The sequence below is a fragment of the Archocentrus centrarchus genome, chromosome 14 (assembly GCF_007364275.1).
Source record: "Archocentrus centrarchus isolate MPI-CPG fArcCen1 chromosome 14, fArcCen1, whole genome shotgun sequence".
NCBI classification, from domain to species: Eukaryota; Metazoa; Chordata; class Actinopteri; order Cichliformes; family Cichlidae; genus Archocentrus; species Archocentrus centrarchus.
Genome location: NC_044359.1, coordinates 17339094 through 17364338, shown reverse-complemented (window position 1 = coordinate 17364338; position 25245 = coordinate 17339094). Strand labels below are relative to the sequence as shown.

Here is a 25245-nt window from a genome sequence, read left to right as displayed (position 1 = left end):
AGAGTCCAGGGATCTATATGGAATGGCTTTTGTGAAAAGCTGCTCTGGTGGGAGCTTCATGAAAGAGAATGATTGGGCTCTCTTTCCTCTATACTGCAGCTCTAATCATAAATATTGTTGCTTAATGTTTGCATTTGTATATAAAAAAATGCACAGTCTCTATAATTCCATGCATACTTAAAGACATACTTTTCTGTGTTCTTGTGTACACCTAGCCTCACACAGCACACTCTTAGTGCATCTCATTCCGCATTCTGTGACTGTTGACGTAGACCCCCGGGTCAGGTCAAGCTGTGGCTCCTGCAGTGCGGAGTTCTGCTGCAGGCCACTAATCTCTCTCACCCTCCTCCTTCACAAGGCTGAAAGGCTTTAAAATGAGAAAGACCACTTAGCCAACCCTGTCAGAAAACTGCAAGTGGTTTACAGTAAGAGGCGTAGCTGGGGGGAAAGAGAGTAGGGTGAGGGGACTTTCCTTCTTTCCATAAAGATGAAAGATTATCCAGATTGTCGGAGATCTTATGCCGCTATCAGATGAGAGTATAGCTTTAATGAATAGGGTCTCATCCGACCAAATGAAGTATGGGAGATTAGCTCCAGACTGTCAGCTTGTTTCCATTAAGCCTTTCCGAGCAGGATGAGTATTTTGGACTTTGAAACTTAAAGTGCCCTCAGCTTTATTAAACCAAATGGTGCAAACACAAGATTTCTTCCCAAGTTGTCTCTTAACACTTTAAATTCTTTGTTTTTTTTTCTTCTTGAAGTTATGCAAGCCACGTCATGTTGTTTGCCTGCAAATAAAAATAGCAAATAAAAATAAATAAATACAAATATGGTGGATAAATAAAACATGCACATACAACAATGATATTTATTAGTCTTTTCTATATGTAATAGACTAGAGTGTATTCTTTAAAAGACAAAGGTTTTTCACCTCAGTCAACACAATTTGATGATAGCAAAGAGTGGCAATATCTTTGACCTTCAGGGATGATATCACACAAAATATCTGATGAGCTGTGGAGAAATGACTTAGTGTGTGACAACTTTAACCTGTCCTAACAATAACCTTGTTTGGATGTGGCTCAGGTAGTAGAGTAAGTTTTCCACATATTACGTGATTGGCAGTTTAATTCCCAGCACCTGCATGTGCTGAAGTGTCCACAAACACAGTCAAACCCCAATTCCTTCCACTGGCAGGAGAGCACCTTAAATGTTGTGTGAGTGTGAAAATGGGTAAACGAGAAACTCATTGTAAAGTGCTCTGCAGAATCTCTGTTAGGTTAAAAGCTGCTGTGTAAGTGCAGATCATTTACCACTTACGTTACCTTACTGGTGTAACCTTAGTGTCTCAAATGATGAACCCACCCACAAGCAACAAAATGCATAGTGTATATTAAAAGTTGGGATTTATGATGTGCGGAGGCCACCTTTAGTAAAAATGTCCATGAAGCCTCCAGACAGGCAATTAATCTGTTTATATTCCTGACAGGTTACTCCTGTCCTCAGGGATGGAACAACACAGTAAAGAGACTTCTGTCCTTCATTATCAAACTGATGGTAGTTCATTATTAAGTTTCGTCCTTTGAATATCCCTCGCTGCCTTGCAATGCACTCAGGTCCCTTGTGGCTAAGCTCACCTTTGGTATGGACTCTGTGGTTAGCAGCCTGTTCCTGCAAAATTGGCCATTAAATAATGTGGGGGAGACAACGGTTCCCTTTAAATGGTCTTGGAAGCATGCTGTTTCTGGAAGATTGTGAAATCCTACACTGCTCAAAAAAATGAACATACTGGATATATACTGATATGGACTGGGTAATGTGTTAGGAACAAAAGGAAGCCACATTGTTTGATGGAAATGAAAATGATACAGAGGGCTGAATTCAAAGACACCCTGAAAATCAAAGTGAAAATGATGCGCCAGGCTAGCCCATTTTACTAAAATTTCACTGCAGAGATTCAAAATGGTACTCAGTAGTTTGTATAGCTCCCCACGTCCTTGGATGCATGCCTGACAATGTTGGGGCATGCTCCTAATGGTGTCCTGGGGGATCTCCTACAGAGCATCTGAGGTGCAACCTGGTGGAGTCAGATGGACCAGAACATAATGTCCCAGAGGTGTTCCATTGGATTTAGGTCAGGCGAGCTTGGATGCCAATCAATAGTATCAATTCCTTCATCATCCAGGAACTGCCTGCATACTCTTGCCACATGAGGCTGGGCATTGTTGTGCACCAGGAGGAACCCAGGACCCAGTGTAGGGTATGAGAATGGGTCCAAGGATTTGATCCTGATACTTAATGGCAGTCAGGCTGCCGTTACCTAGCCTGTAGAGTTTTTTGTTTCCCTCCACGGATATGCCTCCCCAGACCATCACTAACCCACCATGAACAATGTTACAGGCAGCATAGTGTTTTCCATGGCTTCTCTGGACCCTTTCACATCCGTCCTATGTGCTCAGGGTGAACCTGCTCTCATCTGAAAAGGACTGGGCAACAGTGGGCAGTGGGCATGCAGTTGGGACTATTTATGATTGTTTAGTCAGCGACATTCACACCAGTGACCTTACAGAGTTCATTCTGTACAGCTCTGGCTCTGCTCATCCTGCTCCTCCTTGCACAAGGGAGAAGATACCGATCCTGCTAATGCATTAAGGACCTTTTACGGCCCTGTCCAGCTTTGTGGTACACTGTGCTGGGAGACACAGCAAACCTTTTATCAATGGCACATATTGAAGTGTCATCCTGGATGAGCTGGAGTACCTGTGCAACCTCTGCAGGGTCCAGGTATTGCCTTATGCTACCAGTAGTGACACTGACCCTAGCCAAATACTAAAACTAGTGGAAAAAGATGAGGAGGGGAAAAATGTCAGTGGCCTCCACCTGTAAAATCATCTCTGTTATGGGGGTTGTGTCATTGTTGCCCCTCTAGTGCACCTGTTGTTAATTTCATTAATACCAAAGCAGCTGAAACTGATTTACAACCCCCTCTGCTACTCAACTGACCAGATCAATATCCCAGAAGATTAACTGACTTGATGCTATACTCTGATTAAGAAGGGTTTTTTGAGCAGTGTATGTAATATATATTCTTGATAACAACATGGTTATTTTAGTGGTGGTGGTGGTGGTGGTGGTGGTGGGGGGTGGTGGTGGTGGGGGGGGGGGGTTATAATCTAAGCAACCAGACAGTATTCTAGAAATATTTTATTATATTTTTAGAAAAATCTGATTTTTTTTTTTCAATAACCCTAGAGGTAATAATTTGGCAAATTATTATGTGATCTCTATAATACGTCCCATTTTTATTGTCAGTGACAGTACAGCTTCCAACCAACACATAACAGCCACTATTTGTTTACTAAAGAAGAGTCCCGCTGCTGTGAAATATCCTCGGCTCTAGTTTTTAAATGCTTATGCAGAAAACCAGCAGAGCCAGATCTCCTACACAACTAGCTTTAAACATATTGTTTTTAAATGCTAATTCCAACTCACTTTTCTACTATGTACTTTTTTGCTTGTTCTTTTTGTAATCCTAACGAGGCCAGTGTGCTGCATAGTTAAGAGGTCCTACTGGAAAAGAAACACCACTGTTGCTTCCCTAGCAAGCTGAGAGACAGCCAAGCAAGGAAGCACTTTAACTGGAATGACAGGGAAGACAGAGAGACAAATTAAAACCACTGAGAAAAGGAAGAAGTGATACAGAAGGGAAGACTGACAGGCAGTCATAGAGTCGCAAAGATACTGAGTAGGTGAGAGGCTCTGCAAAAGACAAAGACAGATAGAAATAGCCAAAGAAGCAACGACAGCATCACAGAGAAAATGAGAAGGTGGGTGGAAGAGAGAAGGAAGCAGAGAGAAAGAGAGAGAGCTAGAGAGAAGGGAGAATTTAGAGAAGCAATGAGGAGTGGCAGCGGAGGATTCCTCTATACCTGTGGAGGAGATTAAGGGTCTACATCCAGCGTGATTAATGAGCTGGCCACTGATTGCTCATCCCCAGTCTCCCTCCTATGAATAATCACCACGCCAGCACTCCCAAAGAGAAAGCATGAATTTCTGTGAGAGAGAGGAAGACAGAGTGCTTGTGTGTACATAAGATATGCAGAACATCAAGATTGTGCATGTATGAGAGGCATTACATGAGCAGTATGCATGTACAGTATGTGGAAGAGATGTAATATACTGTTTATGCATAGAATTAACTGACTGAGTGTGCATAGTTTTATCTATATATATACAACATAACTCAGTGTGTCAATGTGCTTTATATGATGTATTTACTAATAGCTGCAGCCCACCTGCAGAGAGCAGCCCTCATACTGAATGCACAGTGAAGCACCAAGATCATTTGTACGCACCGTGGGCTCCCAGTGGGAGTCCTGGTTCCCTACTTGCACTGTATAAACCCACTGGTGTCATTACGTTTGGAAGACATTATTACAGTTGTTATTGAGGTAGCTCTCCTTATTATTTGTGGTGCATTGTGCTGGCAATGTTGCAAATGAATTAGGACGGATTAATGGTAATATTATTTATTTAATTATATATTTTTTTATTCCACAGAAGTAGCTGAATATACAAAATCGCATACTGCATATAAAGTGTGTTTGTGTGTGCATGTGTGTGTGTGTGTGTGTGTGTGTGTGTGTGTGTGTGCATACGTGTCTAATACTTTGTTTAAACTAGAAATGCACCATGCAACTGAAATTCATTTGTGCAAAGATTTTACCAGTATCGCCTTTTCCTTCAGCCTTCCTTCCACATAAGAATAAGTAAATAAATAAAATGTTAATGGTTAAAAATGCTCCATAAATCATTACTTGTATTGCTTATATTTATTTTTAATCTGTGTACTTTACTTGATGGCTCTACAAACCTGCATTTTTCTTTATAGTTTAACTATAAGCAAATAATATAGTTTTCCTTATAGTTTGGATAGTTTTGCATTGGTTGCATTTAAGATAAATGTTTTATTTTTTTCCCATATTTGGCAAATGATTTTGTTACAGTAGTTAATATACTAGTAATACTACTAATATGAATAATATAAGAAGAATAACAATTTCAAAATCAATGAAGCAAAACAGGATTTAAGTTCACAAGTGTTTATTAGACTGATATTGTATTACAGAGTTACTGCATGAGGTATGAGTTTATTTATTGCAGAGGGCTTCCAGGCATTTTTCTCAATCACACTGTAGAAGATAACAGGTGGCAGCATGTGTCATTCTGATTGGAAGTGCACTTTGCGGCAGGGAACCTGTGTTTATAAACAGTTTGACACACAAAAAAACTGTTGTGCTTTCTTACCTGATGGTCCTAAGATTGCCTGTTGTCATGATTTGTGATGGTTGCATAGCAACCATTGCTAAGAAAATCCATGTTGTCTTTTTAAAAAAAAAAAATAACCTTAGTGCTTAGTTGCTTTGAATCCTTCAAGCCTCTACGCCTAGTTTGGCAGCTTTGCAAGAGTATGTAGGAAGTGTGAAGGTTGGCAAATCAAGCCCACTTACTTTAGCAGCTGCTTTTCACAAGCGATGAGCTTAATGATTAATGCCTGAATCTTAATTTACCAAATGAGTTCGAATGAAGATTTTTTTTTTTTTCAAGAGGGTCAAATATGAATAATCAAGTGTGTCGTGCATGTATTTGCATACATAACTCATGAAGAGAGGACGATATAGTTGTCATGAGTGACACATTACCCACCACAAAGGCTGGTAAACAATGACTGAGAGAGAAAGCACTTGGTTTTCTGATGTATGAAGAGGCAATGTGGGTGAAAATAAATATGTTTATGTTTCTCCTGTGTCAATAATGCAAGAAACTGAGGACTGAAAGTTGTTTGATTAATTCCCATTCTTTTAAAAAAAATCTGTGTAAAAAAACATGTATCATCCCATTTTATGATACATGTTATAAACACAGTTTTCTTTGAAGTTGAATACTAGATAAGTGCCAGCTAGGACTGGTTTCTCCATCCACACAGGAAGTGTTCCACTCGATACACATCCCTTTGTTGCGAACAGTCGGTCCCAATCGAATTTCCAAGCGCCAGTTACCTTGGTAACCCTCTAACGTATTTACTTCATCCGTCATACAGTGCAATGAAAAAGTATTTGCCCCCCTTCCTGCGTTATTAGTTTTTTGAACATTTCTCATATTTAAATGCTTTAAATAATCAAACCAATTTTAACATTAGACAAAGATAATCTGATACAAAATGCAGTTTTTAAATGATGATTAATTTAGTAAGAAATAAAAAGCTATCCAAACCTTCCTGGCTCTGTGTGAAAAAGTAATTGCCTCCCATTCTTAAATCATGTATTAGCTGTGATTAACCACATTTTTTGAAAAGCTGAGTTTCACGAGCCACACCCAGGCCTGATTACTGCCAGACCTGCTGAATCAAGAAATCCCTTAAACAAAACCTGTCTGACAAAGGAAGCTGGCTAAAAGATCTCCAAAAGCAGCACATCATGCCATGATCTAAAGAACAGCTGAGAAACAAAATCACTGACATCCATCAGTCTGGAAAGGGTTACAAAGCCACTAAGGCTTTGGGACTCCAGCGAACCACGGTGAGAATAGTGTTATCCTTCTCAGGAGTGGCCGACCTCCCAAGATTACTCCAAGAACACATTGACAACCCATCTAGGCGGCATAAAAAAAAAAAAAACTGCAGGCATCTGTTCTCCAAATTAAGATCAGTTTTTCTGAGTCAACAATAAAAAAGAAACTGGGCAAAAATGGCATCCTTGGGAGAGTCCAAATCCTATTGAGATGCTTTGACATGACCTTAAACAGGCAGTTCATACTGGAAAAAAAAACCCTCCAATGTGACTGAATTAAAACAGTTCTGGAAAGAATAATGAACCAAAATTCCTTCACAGTGAAAGCAAGTTATTAGGTTGAGGGGACAATTACTTTTTCACATAGCGCCAGGTAGGTTTGGATAGTTTTTTCCCCTTAATCAATGAAATCATTATTTTAAAACTGCAGTTTGTATTTACTCTGGTTATCATTGTCTGATATTATATAATTTCTATAATATCTGATATTATAAAATTTGTTTGATGATCTGAAACATTTACAAATGGTAAGACTAATAAATGAAGAAGGGGGAAAATACTTTTTCACAGGATTTTATGTCCATTAACAGTATTCCTTGCACTAATTAATAGTTGCTTCAATCATTTGCCTCAAAGTAGAAAAAAGTTTAACTTGGACCCCTTTAACTTTGTGTCACCGGCGGTTATTTTGACTGTTGAAGATGCTTGACGCTGCCAATTGTAATTTACTTTCACAGTGAATTGCTTCCTGTGTGTATTGATATTGTAAATTCCACTCTACTTTATTTTGGTGAGAAACAAAATGAGCTCCAAAGTATTTCAATGTTGAATTATTTTTATCTAAAGGCTCTGAGTGCAGCAGTGTGCAGAGGCCATTTCTGTGCAGATTTTGAGTCCTGTCAATGCTGATATTTAAGGGGGTTGACTAGAAAATAGATGCTTCTAGTGCAAAAAAAAAAAAAAAAGAACAAGAACAAGAACAAGAAAAAAGCTGTCTTTGAGCAGATGCAGGCACTGACCCCAGGAATATGCCTGGTGCATGTCTGTGATGTCATGTTTTTTATGTCCTTTGCATAGCTTCAAAATGCACCAAAGCATTTCAAAAGCAGAGCATGTAGTCTGCATGGAGTCTTTTATTTTGAAACTTGATATTCAATGGATACTCAGTGCTGTTCTGGTGTTCACCTTCCTGCCCTCCTTGCCTGCTCTGTGGAGCTTGTTAAGGCTTCCATAAAAAATAAATCTGGTGCCATTTTAAGCAGTGGGAAGAGATGTTTCTGGATGGTTCAAAAATGAGCTGTGGTGCATCTTACACACGTTGTTTTGAGTTGATGGAATTAGCTCCAGTAGCTGCATTGGGTTTGGAAGATGATGTAACCAAAGTTAATTTTGCAGAGGTTAAAATTAAACAGTTTTTCTGAAGTTTGAAATAGTTCACAAGCTCCAAAAATGAATGAGTTCAAATTATCCATCCATACATCCATGCATCATTCCATCCATCCATCATTACATACTGTACATCCATGCACTGGTATTTGCCGAGGTATCATTGAAGTCTGTATTAAAATTTTACTTGGATTACATTTTGGGCAAAATGTAATAATTAAGTGTACTTTGTATTTGTAGAGATTGGAGAGACTGCTGAGTTTTCTAGTATGCTTTGGACCACATTATTTATACAGTATCTTATTTCAGAATGGTAGATCTAAATTTGTAACTACTTTCCATCATAATTGCCAAATCAAGGCGATTCAATGACGAGAGTCCCATTACAGAATATTCTCAGAATTTATGAGACATCGAGATTTTGAGGTTGTTCAAGCAGTGGTTTGGTACAGATGGATGATGGAATAAAAAAATGATCCCCTAACCCCTAAGTGATGCTGTTATGCTATCTGTGGCATTTTACTACAGTTTGTGTACACTGAGTCGCAGAGACTCATAGAATCACCAAGGTTATATAAATGTGTTTCATGGGGCACATTGTGGTTCAGCACCTCACTTGGCACTTTATATTTGCTGGTCCTTTAATTTGCCAATGCCTGTATGGATGCAGCCCATCCATAGCTGCGTAGCCATCAAATAAAGTAATCTAAACAAACTATACGTACTGTGTGCCTGTAAGCTTATTTTTTTGCTTCCTGGGCGTATTCATGTGTCGCCTCACATCCCACTCCCTACCCTATAACCCTGTTTCCATCTGTCTTTGCTCTGCACCACACCACCTCAACTGCTCCATCTTCTAATCTACTATCTGGATGTTATCTGTCTTATCCTCTAAGACATTGTGTTCTACTTCTGTGCTTTGTATCTTGATGTCATGGTGGTCTTATAGAAGTAGTAAGGGACAACTCTCTGAGTTGCATTCTTGAGCTTGCCACATTAGTTATTCCCTGGGAGATCTTCTACGTGCTCTGCATCAGTATTTTCTCTTTTCTGGTTTTACACATACACAGTCTCTCTCACACACACACACACACACACAGTTTTACATCTTTTATTCCGTCTCCATCTTTCTGCATGTCTGCTTAATTTGTACATGCGTTTACTTTTTTCTCTCTTTTTCTTTCATCTCTCAAATTCCCTTGTTTCTTCTCACACTTGGTTTATTCACTTTTTCAGTTTTTTAAATCCTTGTTTCTGTATTTACACCTCACGGTATTTGGCCTCACCCTTTCTCATGCTGTAATGGATATCCCTCCTGAGCTTAATACAGGAAACCTCCCTGTCAGCCGATCCATAGCTCGGTTAGCAAGGCTGATCGATCAGAGGAGCTCCTGAATTCCCCAGAGTGTCAATTACTAACTTACATATAGGAGCTATTTTGGTAGAAACGGGGGGAATGTAGGAATCATTAACTAGCTAATGTCATGACAACCTTCCCCAGTCAGCCAGGGCAGAGCAGGCACTGCCTGTGGATATGCAATTTGCCTGGGTCATTTGAGAACAGGCCAGAACACGGAAGATTTTTTTTTTTTTAACAGATTTATAAGGTCCCACTGAAGGATTGAGTATTTTCAAGAGTGCTCCAAAGTGCATTTGCGGCATCAAGTATTGCAAATACTGTCAGCGAATTGCTTGGCCATATTTTTAGAACAGTTCAATTAATAAATAAATAAATGGGCACATTTTTGTCTCCTATAAGTGAAAATTGACATTGTTCTGAAATTACAAAAACAAATAAAATCATTAAGATTAAGAGATTAAGATAGTGTTTATTTGTCACATGCACAGTTATACACAGTACAATGCACAGTGAAATGTATTTTGTACATGCAACCATATATACACACACATATAAATAAGAAGAATAAAAATAAAAATAAAAATAAGTAATTCACACTATACACTATACTCTATATACTATACACTCTACACACTTTTACATGGAATTATAGATTATAATATTTACATAGTGCAATAATGGTCCAGTTAGGGCTCAGAGTTGAGCAGACGGATGGCTTGTGGGTAAAAACTCTTCTTCAACCTTTCAGTCTTAGTCCTCAGGCAGCGGTAACGCCGGCCTGATGGGAGCAGGGAGAAGAGAGAGTGTCCGGGGTGGTTGGGCTGTTTTAGGATCTTCATGGCCCTCAGCCTGCACTGCTTGGTGTAAATGTCCTGCAGGTTGGGGAGGGTGGTTCTGATGGTCCGTTCGGCTGAACGAACCACCCTTTTTAGAGCCATGAAGTCCTGCTTAGTGCAGTTTCCCATCCAGGTGGTGATGCTCCCACGCATGATGCTCTCGATGATGCAGGTGTAAAAGTTCCTGAGCACCTTGAGTGGGAGCTTGAAGTCTCTCAGCCGCCTGAGGAGGTAGAGACGCTGTCTGGCCTTCTTCACAGTGATGTTTATGTGATGAGTCCAGGACAGGTCCCATGAGATGGTCACTCCCAGGTATTTGAAAGTGTCCACTCTTTCCACCTCAGCACCACTGATGACAAGTGGATACTAGTCCCTCTGCTGCTTCCTGCTGAAGTCCACAATCAGTTCCTTCGTTTTGCTGACGTTGAGCAGGAGGTGGTTCTCCCGGCACCAGTTCTCCAGGTGGGAGACCTCTCTCCTGTAGGCCATCTCCTCGTTGTGGGAGATTAGTCCCACAACAGCAGTGTCGTCAGCAAACTTGATGATAACGTTGGACTCTGACGTGGCCTCGCAGTCATGGGTGTACAGTGAGTACAGCAGAGGGCTGAGCACACAGCCTTGGGGGGATCCGGTGTTGAGGGTGAGGGAGGATGAGGTGAGGTGACCCACTCGTACCACCTGTGGTCTGCGGGTCAGGAAGCTGTGAACCCACCTGCACAGGGATGGGCCCAGGCCCAGGTCCAGCAGCTTAGAGACCAGCCTGGAGGGAACTATGGTGTTGAATGCTGAGCTGTAATCTACAAACAGCAGTCTCACATAGTTCCCCTTACCGGTGTCTATGTGTGAAAGGGTCTTGTGGAGGAGGAAGGATATGGCGTCGTCTGTGGATCTGTCTGGCCGGTATGCGAACTGCAGCGGGTCGAGGGTGGTGGGCAGTGAGGAGGTGATGAATGTCTTGATGAGTCTCTCAAAACATTTCATCACCACAGAGGTGAGTGCTATGGGCCTGAAGTCATTGGGGCTGCTGGGGTGTGGTTTCTTTGGGACAGGGACTATGATGGACTTTTTAAAGCATGTTCATGTTTATGGTTTTTAAACTAACTGGAGATGCTGCATCAAAGAATGGACTCCAGTTAGTTTTATTTATCAATGATACCAATGACAACACAGAGATGTACTGGGCCCCATTTCACAATGCAAGTTTGGTGAAAACTCTGTGTTTTTTCACCCTGAGATGAAGGAAACTCTGGGTTTTCTGTTAAAGAAAGAGGGTTAACTGCCAGTCAGTTACTGGGGTAACAGACTGTGAACCTAACCTTCAGGTCGTCTTCTCAGACTTTGAGTTGCTGAGCGTTTTTTTTTTAATCAATGAGTTGCCAGTGTGAAAAAGGAGGCAGGGATTATATCACAGACTTATTTTCAGCTCAGAATAAAACCAGTAGGCTACATCTTTCTAACTTTGTGACTCTGTGGACAGTAATCCAGCTGTCAGGTTGTCAGTCAGTTCCCCAGCGCTGAAACATTTAGTCTAATATGAAGCTTTAGACACACAACACACTGATTAATGATCAGTCATTTGTCATGCTGAAATCGGTCACGGTGATGTTAACATGTCTGTCACAGTTGAAGATTATGTGAACATTTGAGTGATAATGAGGCTGAAATGACTAAATATAGTTTAAAGTGGCTTTTTAAAAGCAGGCTGCAGACAGTTTGATTGTATTCTGGCTACATTTCGTGTTGAGATATGCTAACATGTTGAAATGTTCTCATTAAATGATGTCAAGGAACATTTTGAAAGGTACAATGACTGAAAATTCAAGGTGTGAATCTCGACATGTTTTCCACCGAAAATCACCTAAATGAGTCTTGCTGGGTTTAAATAATGATAGAAAACGGAGTCTTATCTCTTTGATCGATATTTCTTTTTCTAGTTTCCACTGATACATGTGATCATTTATATTCATCAGTTGACTGGATTAAAATGGAGGCTCTTCACATTATTTCCTTGTCACGGTGAATTGTTATCGGAGCTATGTTCTTTTTTTCACCACTCAGGCATGGGTTTAAGTCATGGTCGGCATACTCAGAATTGATTCAACCAACCAGCTTTTTGTTTATAGTTGGGCTCAGAGTTTGTTGAACCTGTTTTCTGTAATAGATCTGGTCTGCTGGAGTCTTATGATGTGAAAGTGTTAATGTCATGTAAGTGATACATTCAACTCCCTGTTAGTCGACATGTAAAAATGACCATAGTAGCACCTCGTGCACCTGTCTGATCAAGCAGCTTCACACATTGCTGAAGATGTAGTGAATGATGAATGGCGTTGAAAGGAAGTGCTTAAAAGGGGGATCTTTTAAGCACTTCCTTTCAAAACCCAAATTACAATGTGTGACTCTTCAGCTCATTAAAGGTGTCTATTTATTTTAACACTGGAGAGGCAAACTTTAAAGCAGTTAAAGGATTTAATTACAACTTAAAAACCATTTAAAAATATTCATTAATGACTCACCTAGAGTCATTTCCCTAGAAGAGTGACATCAACAGCAATCACCATAATTTGTAATTAATATTACACACCCATTTCTTTCCCTCGCATACAAAGGCAGAACATTTTTCTCCGTCTTTTCTTGGTCTCCTGGCTGTAATCTCAGCAGGTTGAGTAAGGATGGCCTCAGAATTAATTTCATGGTGTCAGGATTAATTTCATAACTGGTCCATCTTTCATAGGTGTTTTTTTTTTTCTTATTATGGTGTATCTTACAGACGAAGTGATGACTGATAAATCAGCCAGAATGTTGAAAGTCTAGACTGACCTCATATGATGCTTTGACAGAAATATCTAAACACAGCCGACCATTTTGTATTGATGGAGCAGTTTCTGTTTGATTTGGTTTGCAGACAGCAGTGTAACAACCTTGCTTTAGGGGCTTTGAGCTGAAGGTTATCTTTTCAACGCTGCCATACTGCTTCCTGACAGGATGGAGTGAAGCTATTTATTTCTAAACCAGATAAACACTGCGCTATAGCTGAAATTTACCAACACATACAGATTTAGGTACACAAACATAGCAAAATGATTCATACCAATTCAGCCAGTTTTTTTATTTTTCCCTTTTCTTTAATGTAAATTGATTTTTCATATACTAATTTGACTCTGACTTTAAATGATTTAAAGCTATAGTCATGTGTCAGGACATATCACATCATCTGGTCTGTATCAAATTTTAAATTATTTAAATACAGATTCAAGTGAACAACAACTCATGACATATTGCACCATACCATTATTTATTTAACAAAAACTAAGCCAAAATGAAGAAGTAGTGTGAAAAACTAAATGCACCCCATGATTTAGGGACTTGTAGAGCCACCTTTGGCAGCAACAACTTGTAGCGATTGTCTTCTATATGGTTTTGTCACTCTCTCCTTTAAAATGTTGCTTCAGTTCATTGAAGTTTGCAGGCATTAGTTTATAAACAGCTCTCTTTACTGTAGGTCCAGGATTTCAGTCAGACTGAGGTCTGGAGTTTGACTGGGCCATTGCACCACCTTGATTATTTTCTTCTTTAGTTGTTCTCTTGTAGATTTGCTGGTGTGCTTCGGATCATTTTTTTCTGTTGCATGACCCAATTTATGTCAGATTGTACTTCCCTAATTTTAAGACCTGCTAAGGTCCAGATTATTATTATTACCTTAAAACTGAAAGGGTATATTTTCTTTTTACCATGAGTGTGTGTTAAATCAGTTACTACAGACTAAACTTTATCAACTATAGCTGTTAAAAGAACCACCATTCTGCCATAATTCATACTAATTATAGTTTGTGAATCTACATGGAGATTTTTTTAGCCTTAGCCTTACTTCTCTACCCTTAAATAATCCATTCATGGTTGCCTCTGTCTTAAGAGTGAACATTCACAGCATAAAAATACAGCAAGCCACACAGGTCTCACTTCCATTGCACTGTATTAAATTCAGTGTGAGCACTGGTCTACTTAAAATTCACTGTACCACCTGAAATCACCCCTCCAAGCCATGTCAGATCAATGCACTTCATCCCTCATCTGTCCACATGGCACTCAAAGCCTGTTCTGCCACCCAAATTACTGATCTGCTGAATTATAACTTTGTTGGCCCTGGCAGTGTACTGTACCCAAGGCATTCTGAAATATCACTGACAGACCGAGCTGTCAGCATGGATATATCTATCATCTGGAGAGCTACGTGAAACAGACAGCTAATATCCTGGGGTTTTTTACAACAGGGTTTGTCACAGTCGGAATCCAGACAGCAAGTTCCCCACAAACATTTCAAAGTCTCTTAGCCATCTACTTGAAGTCTGTTTGGACAATGAAATATTGCTCCACGTGGATGTGGAAATCACAATTTGTTGTGTTCAGTTATGAATTGTGGGCCTTCAATGCTAGAGTTCAAATATTTTTCTTCATATAGATCTGTGTGTTATTATGCTGCACGTTATGGTAGGTTAGATACATGGAGAGGAAACAAAGGTTGGGAAACTTAAATCACTTTTTCAGATAGTGATGGTAGTGAAAAGTCAGATGTGTAAAAAAAAAAATATATGTCAACAGAGTAACTGTAGTTTATTCTTAATCTGCTGCACAGCATTGTTTGTGATCTAAAAGAAGCTCATTGCCAGGTAGATACTTTCAAGTTTGTCATGCTTCACTAATTTTAGCAACTGCAATAAATAAATAGCACTACTGTCAAAGTCTGGCAGTTAGAAGCTGAATAACAATTACACCAGAAACCGCTGATTGAGTGTACAGCACATGAGAGAGAAGATCCATAAACCTGTCGTGCTCTAATATTGACAGAAAAACAGAACGCGTGTTTAATAATAGCGCAATGTTGCTTTTACATGGCTCAGAAAACATAATGCATTCAACGTATCCGTTGATAAAATCAGTCCAGTGTGTGTGTGTGTGTGTGTGTGTGTGTATATACTGCATATGCAGTGATTAGCTCAGTGTTACCCTGGGTTGGCTCCATTGAGATTTTTGACAGGTGTCTGTGTCACTTACATTTATTGAACTATATCCTGAGTGCTGACAAAAGGTCATGTATCATGTCAGTTGTGACTCGTATGAATTCACATAATATCCTTTGGCAATGGACAGCTTTAAGCACATATTAAAAATTTGAATCTATTAATAAGCAAAAAGCAAAAAATGTTTCTCAGAAAATAGAAAAAAACTGAGCAAATGAAAAGCTGGGTGGTGTGGAGCAATACACACACCAGCCCATCCCCAAATGGTTTATAATACATGTTTCATACTATAATATATTACATGGGCCATTTATAATAAAGACACTGTTTTAATATTTAGTATAAATGGACTCCATTTAAGATCAAACATTACAAAGTATGTGTAGAACTTTTCAGACTCAAAGTTTTGACTGGGACAGTGTAGATCTGGTGCCTGGCCACACAGCTTGGCGACAGATACTATTTATGGCGCCAGCGGGAACAGAGAAGAATAATTCTTAATTTGCCGTAAAGGTGAATTGAATTGGATGGCCATTTCAATGAACATAAATTTCCCTTAATGAGAAGAATGATATTTGGCTAGCTGCGTGTCCTCTGATATGTGGTCTCTCTTCATACTGCCTATCCTTCACAACTGGACAGCTGTTTATCCTCCCCGGTCCACTTGTAATGAGATGAATGCTTAGAAATGTATTAAGCTTGGCTACAGCTCCAATTAATCAGAACTCATTCAGATTTGTGATTTTGTTGTTGTTGTTATTTCTCCATCTTCTCCTTTTTCCACAATCCTTTTTTCTTACTGTTGTCTCTTTCTTTGCCTCTTTGCCAACCATTCTTGCTCTCCACCACAAATCACCTTCCTTCATACTCTCATTTTAACAGAGGTTGTCCAGCTGAGCCTGGCTGATGACCAGCAAATCAGCATCTCCACAGTGACAGTGGGCCTAAGTGCAGTCCTTACCTGTGCCATCCAGGGGACGCTGCGCCCACCAATCATCTGGAAGAGGAATGGAATCATTTTAAACTTCCTGGACCTGGAGGATATCAATGTGAGTTCATGCCTTTTTCCATGGCTGAGAAATCATTTTTGTGGCTGTTGGTGGAGTTGATGGCAAAAGTTACATAGCTACAGATGCAAGTTGCTGTTTTTTTGTTGCTATGCTCAATTAATAACTGACATTATTTGATTTTTTTTTATTGGCTGATAAGGTTTTGTATGTAAACATAGGAGGAAAAGCTTGTCAACCTCCGAAAACAGCAGCAGTCTTGATGCCAAATGTGACCATCAAAAAACAAAAAAAAGGAAAAAAAAAGAAAATACACACTCACAACCTTAAAGTGTGTGAGTGTGTTTGTTTTCCAAAGGTTTCTCTAAGTGGACCGCCTAATTAATATTTGGTAAACTTCAGCAGCATGGGGGCACAGTCGGAGGGCTCTTCACATGGATTGAAACCAGGAAGTCTATTAACACTTTTTAAAATTAGAAAATCACATTGCTGCTGTAAAGTGTTCAGAGTTCGGGGAGTTTTTCAGTTAATCTCTAATCACTACCACATTGTTTTCTTTTTGTATTTGCACTCTCCTTGCTCTACTTATCAAATGCTCATTGGGGGATCAGAAATGTTGGAAAGTGTGCTGAAAATCCTGCGCTCTTGGTTTAACAGAACCTCTTACCATGTGACCTCAAATAATCAGCCAGTGTCTAAGTAACCAAAACTGGGCAAGAGGGAGAAAAAAATCAAGGAGAGAAATTAAATAAAGAAAACAAGGGTTCCCTTGCACCCTCCATGAAATGGTACAATTATAGCTCGTGCGGTGCTTAATGAACTATGCAGCCATGCTCCTGTTTAGACACATCTGCACAGGTGACAGCACAGTGCCAGCTTTATCCACAACCGGATTACAATTCACTAATTGCATGTTAATGAGCAGCCTTGTTGGTCCGCTGTGATGATGAGCTGATAAACAATGTCAAGTGTTGAGGTGGAGATTGGAGGAGAGATGATGGCAACAGAGGTCCTTAGGGCTTTTGACCGGGCATAATGAATTTTCACAGAGCACAGTGATCTAAGTGGAGGAAGGGAGAACACTTGAGTGTGTTTGGCTTCCTTTTTATTCACTCACATCAAAGATGAAATGCAAAACAAAATCCCCAAATTAATGAGAGAGATAACCTCTGTGTCTGGAGTTTCTTAATATTTTGTGTTATTCTGCGCACACTGGATGCCGGTGCCAGAAAGAACAAGAGAAATTGCATATTTAATGCAATATGCCACGTTTTTGTGGCCAGCTGGTCAATTAGGCTAGTTTGGACAGCCATCTCTTGTTTAAAAAAAAAAAAAAAGATTAAGTGACTTCCTGGCTAAACGAAAGATAAAGAAGCCATTAAGTAATGAAAATGTAGACATCCAAAAAAATTAGTTCATAAAGGGCTAAAGGTAAATGTTCAAGTTTATCCTAGCAATGCATTTCTTATTGATACACGGTATACTTTATCTCAAGATGTGCTGAATAGAATCAATGACTTTAATGTGCATGTACAGGGCACCTTTGAATCGATGTTCCAAGTCAAGCTTCTTTCTAGAACAGCTAAATTGCTGCAAAACAAAAGGAAGGACAGGCTGTTAGACACAAAGACTGACGTATTTTCTTTTTGAGACACTTTTTTGTTGTCTAACATTTTGTACAAGTTGACTTGGACCACAGTGGCTCAGCGAGGTGACCAGTGACAAGGCATTACTCTCCTGTCAGACTCCTTTCAGCGCACCTTTTTCTTCTGTTGATCTGTGCAGAATGGAAATGTTTTCAGACGTTTTATTTCATACTTTTTGAAATATTCCTGCACTCTGGTATATAACCCCATATAACCAGAGCTAAGCCTCCATTACACTCAGTCTGCTCTTCAGTTTGTTCTTTTTTGCATCTCTTCCTACATTTTCGCTGTACTCTTTCCATCGAGCATCTTTCTCAGTGCTTTTACCAGCAATCACAAAACAGGCATTTCACAGTTTATTCTCCAAAAAGACATTCAGTTTTGCATGTGAAAGGAATAATTTCCAATGAGTGATTCAAGTTCTATTAATTTGAATGTGGGCCACTGACCATCTTTATGTATAACTCTGTGATTGCCCTTATTATTCAAGCCTATAATTTTCCTTGAATAATGTAGCTTCCCTTGAACGGTAATAAAGCCCTGTAATTTTTTTCAATAATTTTTTTTTTACCCTTTATCCATGTGTCATCACCGAATTTCACAAACTCAAAGATTAATGACTAATACCATTACATTATGATGAACTTTGCAGGCCAGGTCTCTCCCATTTATTCTTACTCACTAATAGCACCAGCTAACTGGAGATAATCCTGGTTCAGTGATTGCCATAAAATGTATTAGTCAAACATGAGGGGGAGAAGTTTAATGTAATTTTACATTTTGGCCAATGGAAAAAGACTTGGACTGTTCTCTCAAAAAAAACCATCTCATATTAACAATGATGATGTTTGCCCAGTTGCATTACAGTAAAAAATGTTAAGCCTTATGGTTTACAGTTTAGTGCCTGAGATTATTTATCTGTAATATGATAAATTACCCATTCTAACCAGTTTACAGTGCACCAAAAGATAATTTCATGTGACATACTTCAGAGGTACCTCAACTGACTGCCATCCTCAATTCCTCATTTTTTATATACTGTATTACAGTCATACTTCGCAGTCCAAATGGCCCATTCAGTTTTAATTGTCCTTGCCAGTGTAGCGCGTCTCTTCCCTTAATTGTAAATTCGGAACTTGAAAGACTGCCTAAGATACTCCCATCTATCTTACAGGAAAATCCTTTCACATTTTTCCTGTCACAAAGCCGCCCCCTTGTCAGGTCACATTAATTTCTAAAAAAAAAAAAGAAGAAGGAAAAAAAAAGGCTTCCGTTTGTGGTTTCCATGTCATGACAGAGCTGCATCAGGACATCTGCTCTGCCACTTGGTGGGACAGCAAACTATTTAATGCCTTAATCCGCCCTAAGCTGTGGCTGGAACCCCCCGATGACTGCCGCATGCTGCACCAACAACAACCCGCGCCATTCATCAACCTAATGGGCTTTATATTTTTAACCCTTGCCATTTATCAGGCTGAGGCAGTGTGATGAGGGGAGAGAGGAGGATCAAATTCCCTGTTGCCTGCTTCAGCTCAACAGGGAAACCGTTGATTCATGGTCTCTCGTCCTTTTCACATCACTCTTTTGCTCTGCTGTCTTTTCCCATCACTCCCTGCTGTTGTGTGCCTCCTTTCTTTGTTCCCTTCAAGCATTCTTATTTATTCTATCAAGATACCTTCATTTTTTCCCCCTCACTCCCTGTGGATGTTTTCTGCACCCCATTCTTCACTGGAATTCCCTCTCCTACACCTCCTGCTCTTCTTTTCCCATCTTTAATTTTCCTCCCTCTTCTTCCTTACTTTTTGTGCCCTTTCACCATATTTGCCTCTTCTTTCCTTACTTAATTTTACTCATCCATCTCTTCCCTGTATCTCAGGACTTTGGGGACGATGGCTCCCTGTACATCACCAAGGTGACAACCATCCACATGGGAAACTACAGTTGCCATGCCTACGGCTATGAAGACCTCTATCAGACACATGTGCTGCAGGTGAATGGTCAGTAGTGCTTCATTTCTTACTTACAGTGGTTAGATAAGTGTGGACAAAGTGTTGGAAATTAAAAAACATAAAACAAAACAAAAAAAAAACACAGATAGCATTTATTGTTGGGATACAGTTAGGAAGTTATCATTTTAGCAGCATGAGAATGTTTCCAAAAATACAGGCGGGATCATAATGATCTATCGAGAATTAAGCTATGCTAACATTAGTATTTATAACCCTTAATGCCATTAAATAATGATTGAATGTCTAACCGGCCATTAACATAAAAAAATAAATGTATTTGTTTTCAGAATCAAGACCTAAGTAATTGTGACCTAGGTGTTGATAGTGGTTCATTTGTTGCATTTTTTTTTTTTGTCTCTCTTGTTTATCTGTGTGTTCATGGTGGACTTATTTTTCCAATAGTTTTTGAATAAATGATCGTACTATTCAAGAAGATATTTAATGAAAATGTATCTTTTTCTGTGTTACTCCAGTAAATATCAAACAACAAAAAAAAGTGTTCGCCTGACCCATAATCAAACACCAAAAGGCCTCTGGTTTAATTTCATATATGAGAAAGATAAAAGTATCTTTTAAACAGCATGGATAATAAAAGAGCATCGCGGGAAAAGGGCCAAACAGCAGAACATAGTTTTGCATTAGCTTATATGTGAGTGCATGCAGCTTATTCAGCTGATTCTGTGCAGTGAATAAAAGCTACTTATGTTGGCATTCATATAAAAACCACAAACACTGGGTTTAGCTAGCTGAAGTTAGCAAAGCACTGCCTTACTCATAATAAATCAGGGTATTTGTCTCTGCTACATTTACACTTTACTCAGCATCTCTCCAAAGAAAAACCTGCAAGAATGTTTAAAGCTCCCCACCTGTAGCATCACAAACAGGACCGCTTAAATTCTGTGCTTTTGTTTCTGCATGCCAACCAGAGGAAGGTGGAATACAAATGATTTAAATCTTTTTCAATCAAGGCGTCACAATAGGTGTGATTGTTCCTCTCTCTTTCTAATTGAAAAGAAATACAGCTGCACTGTGGACTTTGAAAAAAGGAGGGAGGGGAAGTGATGTGCAGGGAGTCATGGAGACAGACAAGGGGCCTGAAGGGCGAGTGATCAGGAAAGGGCAATTACCAAACGTTTATGTTAGGGATTCAAGGTATTTCAAATAAGATATGACAAGGTGCAATGGAAATAAGCCAAGTGCCACATTACAGTATACTAAGTGGGCCGTTTGCATCCTGTTGTGCTATTAAAGAAAAACATGTCCTTTCTTTGCTGTGGTGAAAGGAATAACAATATGGCAGCTTGAGTGCTGGTGAAGTAGCCTTGACCATAGCTGGTAGTATGACAGGATAAGAGAAGAAGATATCATGATGTCTTTGACCAAAGTAAAGGGTTACTTTAGTAAAATAATGTTTTGATAGTGAGACAGATAGTTTTACGTAACTGACAGATACAGGCTACATTATAGACACTTCAGTCAATAAGAGGCAAGCTGTATGTAAAAGAAGCTGTTTACTGTATGTGTGTGTTTTGAGAAAGATGAGGAAGGTAATTCAGTACATCGTCTTTGACATCAATGACCCATACACGGCAAAAGTATTGAGACACCCCTAATTTCTTTGTATTTTGCTAGGAAAACAAGAAAGAGATGCATTATATTTATTGAAACTTCTGAAAATATGAGTGGAAATAAATATATGAGACAAATATACAGTAAGAGTTTGTAGAATTCTAAGGAGATTGAAAGTCAATATTTCTTCAACACAGCCTGAATTCTCTTAGGCAGATTTCATGTCTTCAGAAATAGTTTTCCAAGCTTCTTGAAGGACATTCAAAGCTCTCCTTTGGATGTTGTTTGGGATTTGTTGCATTCTCTGTCAATAACGTTGAAGCCTGAGCTCTGGGGAGGCCAGTCTATGACTGATAGTGTTCCACTGTGCTTTTTATCCAGGTATGCTTTTACTGCACTGGCAGCAAGTTTGGGATCATTGCCATGCTGAAAAATGATCAACTGAAAGGCCAGGTGCATCTATCAGGTCCTGTGTCAGGTGTTTGGATTCTTGTGCTGGATTCTTTCCAATTTCTTAAGGACGTGCCTTTCAGATACTGTTCATCTGCTGTAGATAGTCAACATCTGACAGAGGCAGCAACAAATCTGGGTGTAAAACTGGACAGGGACCTTAAACGGCACAGACAGATATTTTTTCTTGGCATCACATCAAGATTTTAATCCATACTTTTATCACAACTTGTTTAGACTACTGCAATGCACTTCGTGTTGGGCCGAAACAGACACTACTTACCCGACTAAAAAATGATGCTGCTCAACTTTTATTTGGTACCAAAAAATGTGAGCACATTACACTGATTTTAGCATCATTTCTTTGGCTCCCGGTTTGTTTTCAGACTGATGTTAAATTTCTTTTGTTTTGAAGTGTCTTCAAGGCCTTGTCCCACCATATCAGCTCACTCAGGTTAGCTGATCTGTCACTGTTAGCCATCCCAAAGACAAAGAAGTAGCTGAGAGGTGATCACATTTTTTTCAGTCACTGCCCCAGAATTGTGGAATTGATCTCCCTTTGCACATCAGGCAGGTTAACTTAAATCCTCTCTGCCTTTAAATCCTCTCTTAAAACAAATTTCTTCCCATTGGCTTTTAACTCAGTTTGAGACATTACCTTTTATTATTCTTTATTATTTTAACTGCAGTTTTATTTTATTTTATTTTGGCTCTTATTGTTTTAACTCCTGTCTTCTCTGGGTATGTTTTTATCTCTTGTTTTTGTCTGTTATGTTTTTACTTGTGTACAGCACTTTGGCCAACAGCATTGATTTTAAAGTGCTTTATAAATAAAGTTGACTTGAGAGGTTTGCTTTAGGCCTGTCCAGAGGTGGCCAAAGTACTGACATTCTGTACTTAAGTAGAGAGTACTTGTGTTAAAAACTACTCTGGTAAAAGTTGAAGTACTGGTTCAACTTCTGTACTCAAGTAAAAGTAAAAAAGTACAGGCTCTGAAATCTGCTCAAAGTAAGAAAGTAAAAGTAGCTCCTTGGAGGAAGTTTCTACCTCTTTCTTACATCTTTCTCCATCTGAGTGAAGTTATCGCTCATTCTTTGCTGTCCCTTAAAATACAGCAGCTGTTCTTTTAGCTAGCAGACACACTGTGTGACAAACTGCAGACACTTTTTTTGTCCTTTACGTTTTCTGTCATTTATTTTCCTCACCGTTCCGGCGTGCAGCCTCTATGAGAAGCGCAACTACCTCTGGCTCTTTCCGGTCTCCGAGCGAGCGTTGCAGGAGCCTCTCCCTCTACCGTGTGGGATGTCTGTTCCCTCCCTCCCATCCACCTGTTGCGACTTCCAAGAAAAAACCGCTCACAACCAAAAGCCGGCTCCACACTGACCGGAAAAGCAAACGTTTCTCAGACGCATTAAACCTAAAGTAACGAGTTTGTTTTGAAAATGTAAGAAGTAGAAAGTACAGATACTTGTGTAAAAATGTAGTGAGTAAAAGTAAAAAGTAGTCAGAAAAATAAATACTCAAGTAAAGTACAGATACCTGAAAAATCTACTTAAGTACAGTAACGAAGTATTTGTACTTCGTTACTGTCCACCACTGGGCCTGTCACTTCTTTTGTCCTCTGCTTGTCCAGTCATGCCATGATATACCAAGTTTTTGGCTAAAAGCTCTTTAGGAATCAGCAAGTTTGCTGTTATGTATAGAAACAACCCCGAGTCATCCCTTGAGATAGGTGTTTTTTTTTTTCTTTTATGCTCACGGTTAAGTGACTTAAACAATGGTCAGGTACAAAGACTGAAAAGAGAAAATGGGTGAAAAATGAACCAATGTCCAAAGAGAAACCTTCAGAAGTCTGGACAACTATTTCTCAAGACCACTTTAAAAAAAATTAAAAGAAAGTCTGGCTCCATGGAAGCAAAACATGATGAAATCAAGACTTTTGCACAGTATTGTAACAGCGGATGAAAAAAGCTGTAAGGGCAAATTGGAAACCATTTTCTACCATTATAGCTTACAATGCATTGTATTTTATAAGTGTGTCTTGTGTTTTTAATCCAAATGTGTTAATGAGTCATGAGGGACAAGTTTATTAGTTGAATGTGAGAGGTAAACTCCTGGAAGGACGGCCTGTCAGAATTTGACTGCTGCCCCAAGGCTGAAAATGTGCAGAATACAATAATCCGAAAACAACATCTAACCTGTTCATGTAAACTATTACTTTGTATTTCATTTTTCTTCCCCAATTCCTCCACATCTATTTATGGTCTTCTCTCCAGAGGACGTGGTAAGTGGCACATACGTCCAACATCCATTTCATGCAGGAGTCAAGCTGTAAAAAAAAACAGCCCCAGAGCTCTTGGATTCTTATTATTTGTGAATATATTCCATGCTGTGGTGAGACAATTTCCTCTCTGCCCACTGCGCGTGTGGGTGTTTGTGTTATAGTCCCCCAGGACTTATGGTCTACCAATGAAACAGTGTGTAATTATGTTTCCACTTGCCGCTTTACTATTTCCATTTGTGTTTTTGGTTTTGTGTATATGCATCCAGTCCCTCCAGTGATCCTGGTCTATCCAGAGACACAGGCCCAGGAGCCGGGTGTCTCTGCCAGCCTCCACTGCCACGCCGACGGCATTCCAAATCCCAAACTCCTTTGGCTGAAGAATGGCATGGATCTGCAGCCCAGATCCTCCAAACAGCTCTCTCTCATAGGTGAGTTTTTTTAATGTTTTCGCTATCAGCATATTACGTCCTTTAGGTGACACTGTCACATCTCGGTGGTGAAGTGCAGTATGCAAAAAAAGCGTCAGTCTTTTAAACCTATGGCAATGTATGTGAGTGATGAAACCAAAATCAAAAATGAAAAAGTATCATTTATTTTTATTGAAAGTTCAGTGGTGCCACTTGTCCACAGTAATATTTTCTCATATAATATCAATTTCTTTGCATTCTATACCGAGGCGATGAAACCAAAATTGCAGTCACTCTCTTTGACTTCCTTCTTTTGCTCCTCTGAGAACATAAACATGCTTATTCTTTGAAGGTGAATGAGATGGGAGATCAAGAGATTGAACAGAAAAAGAAAAACAGGGTGTGACATCAGATGGGCAAGAAGACTTTTTTTTTTAAGATATACTCTCAATATCAGAGAGAAGATGCACAACTTCCCTTTTTACGGCCTAGTTCTCATTAAAGGAAAGTTTATTGGCTGTGTGTGGGTCATTACCTATGGTAATAGCCTGTTATCAACCCTTAGACACTGAAACAAGGGAGGTTCTGCAAGGTTCACCACCACATAAACACTGCAGTAGCTCCAGTTTCAGATTTACCAACTAATATGGGCAGCGGAAAGAGGGAGTAGTCCTACTTAATGTGATAATAAACATTTCAGCAAGTGG

At 39.4% G+C, this 25245-nt stretch overlaps 1 protein-coding gene across 1 annotated transcript in view; it reads left to right on the top strand.

Moving 5' to 3' along the window:
• The window catches only part of fstl4 (follistatin-like 4), a 226459-nt gene that overhangs the window by 173248 nt on the left and 27966 nt on the right, over nt 1–25245 (top strand). Inside the window, exons 7-9 of the mRNA XM_030745510.1 lie at nt 16049–16215; nt 19696–19816; nt 24398–24559. Coding sequence (XP_030601370.1) covers nt 16049–16215; nt 19696–19816; nt 24398–24559 — 450 coding nt within the window. The remainder of the gene's footprint in view (nt 1–16048; nt 16216–19695; nt 19817–24397; nt 24560–25245) is intronic.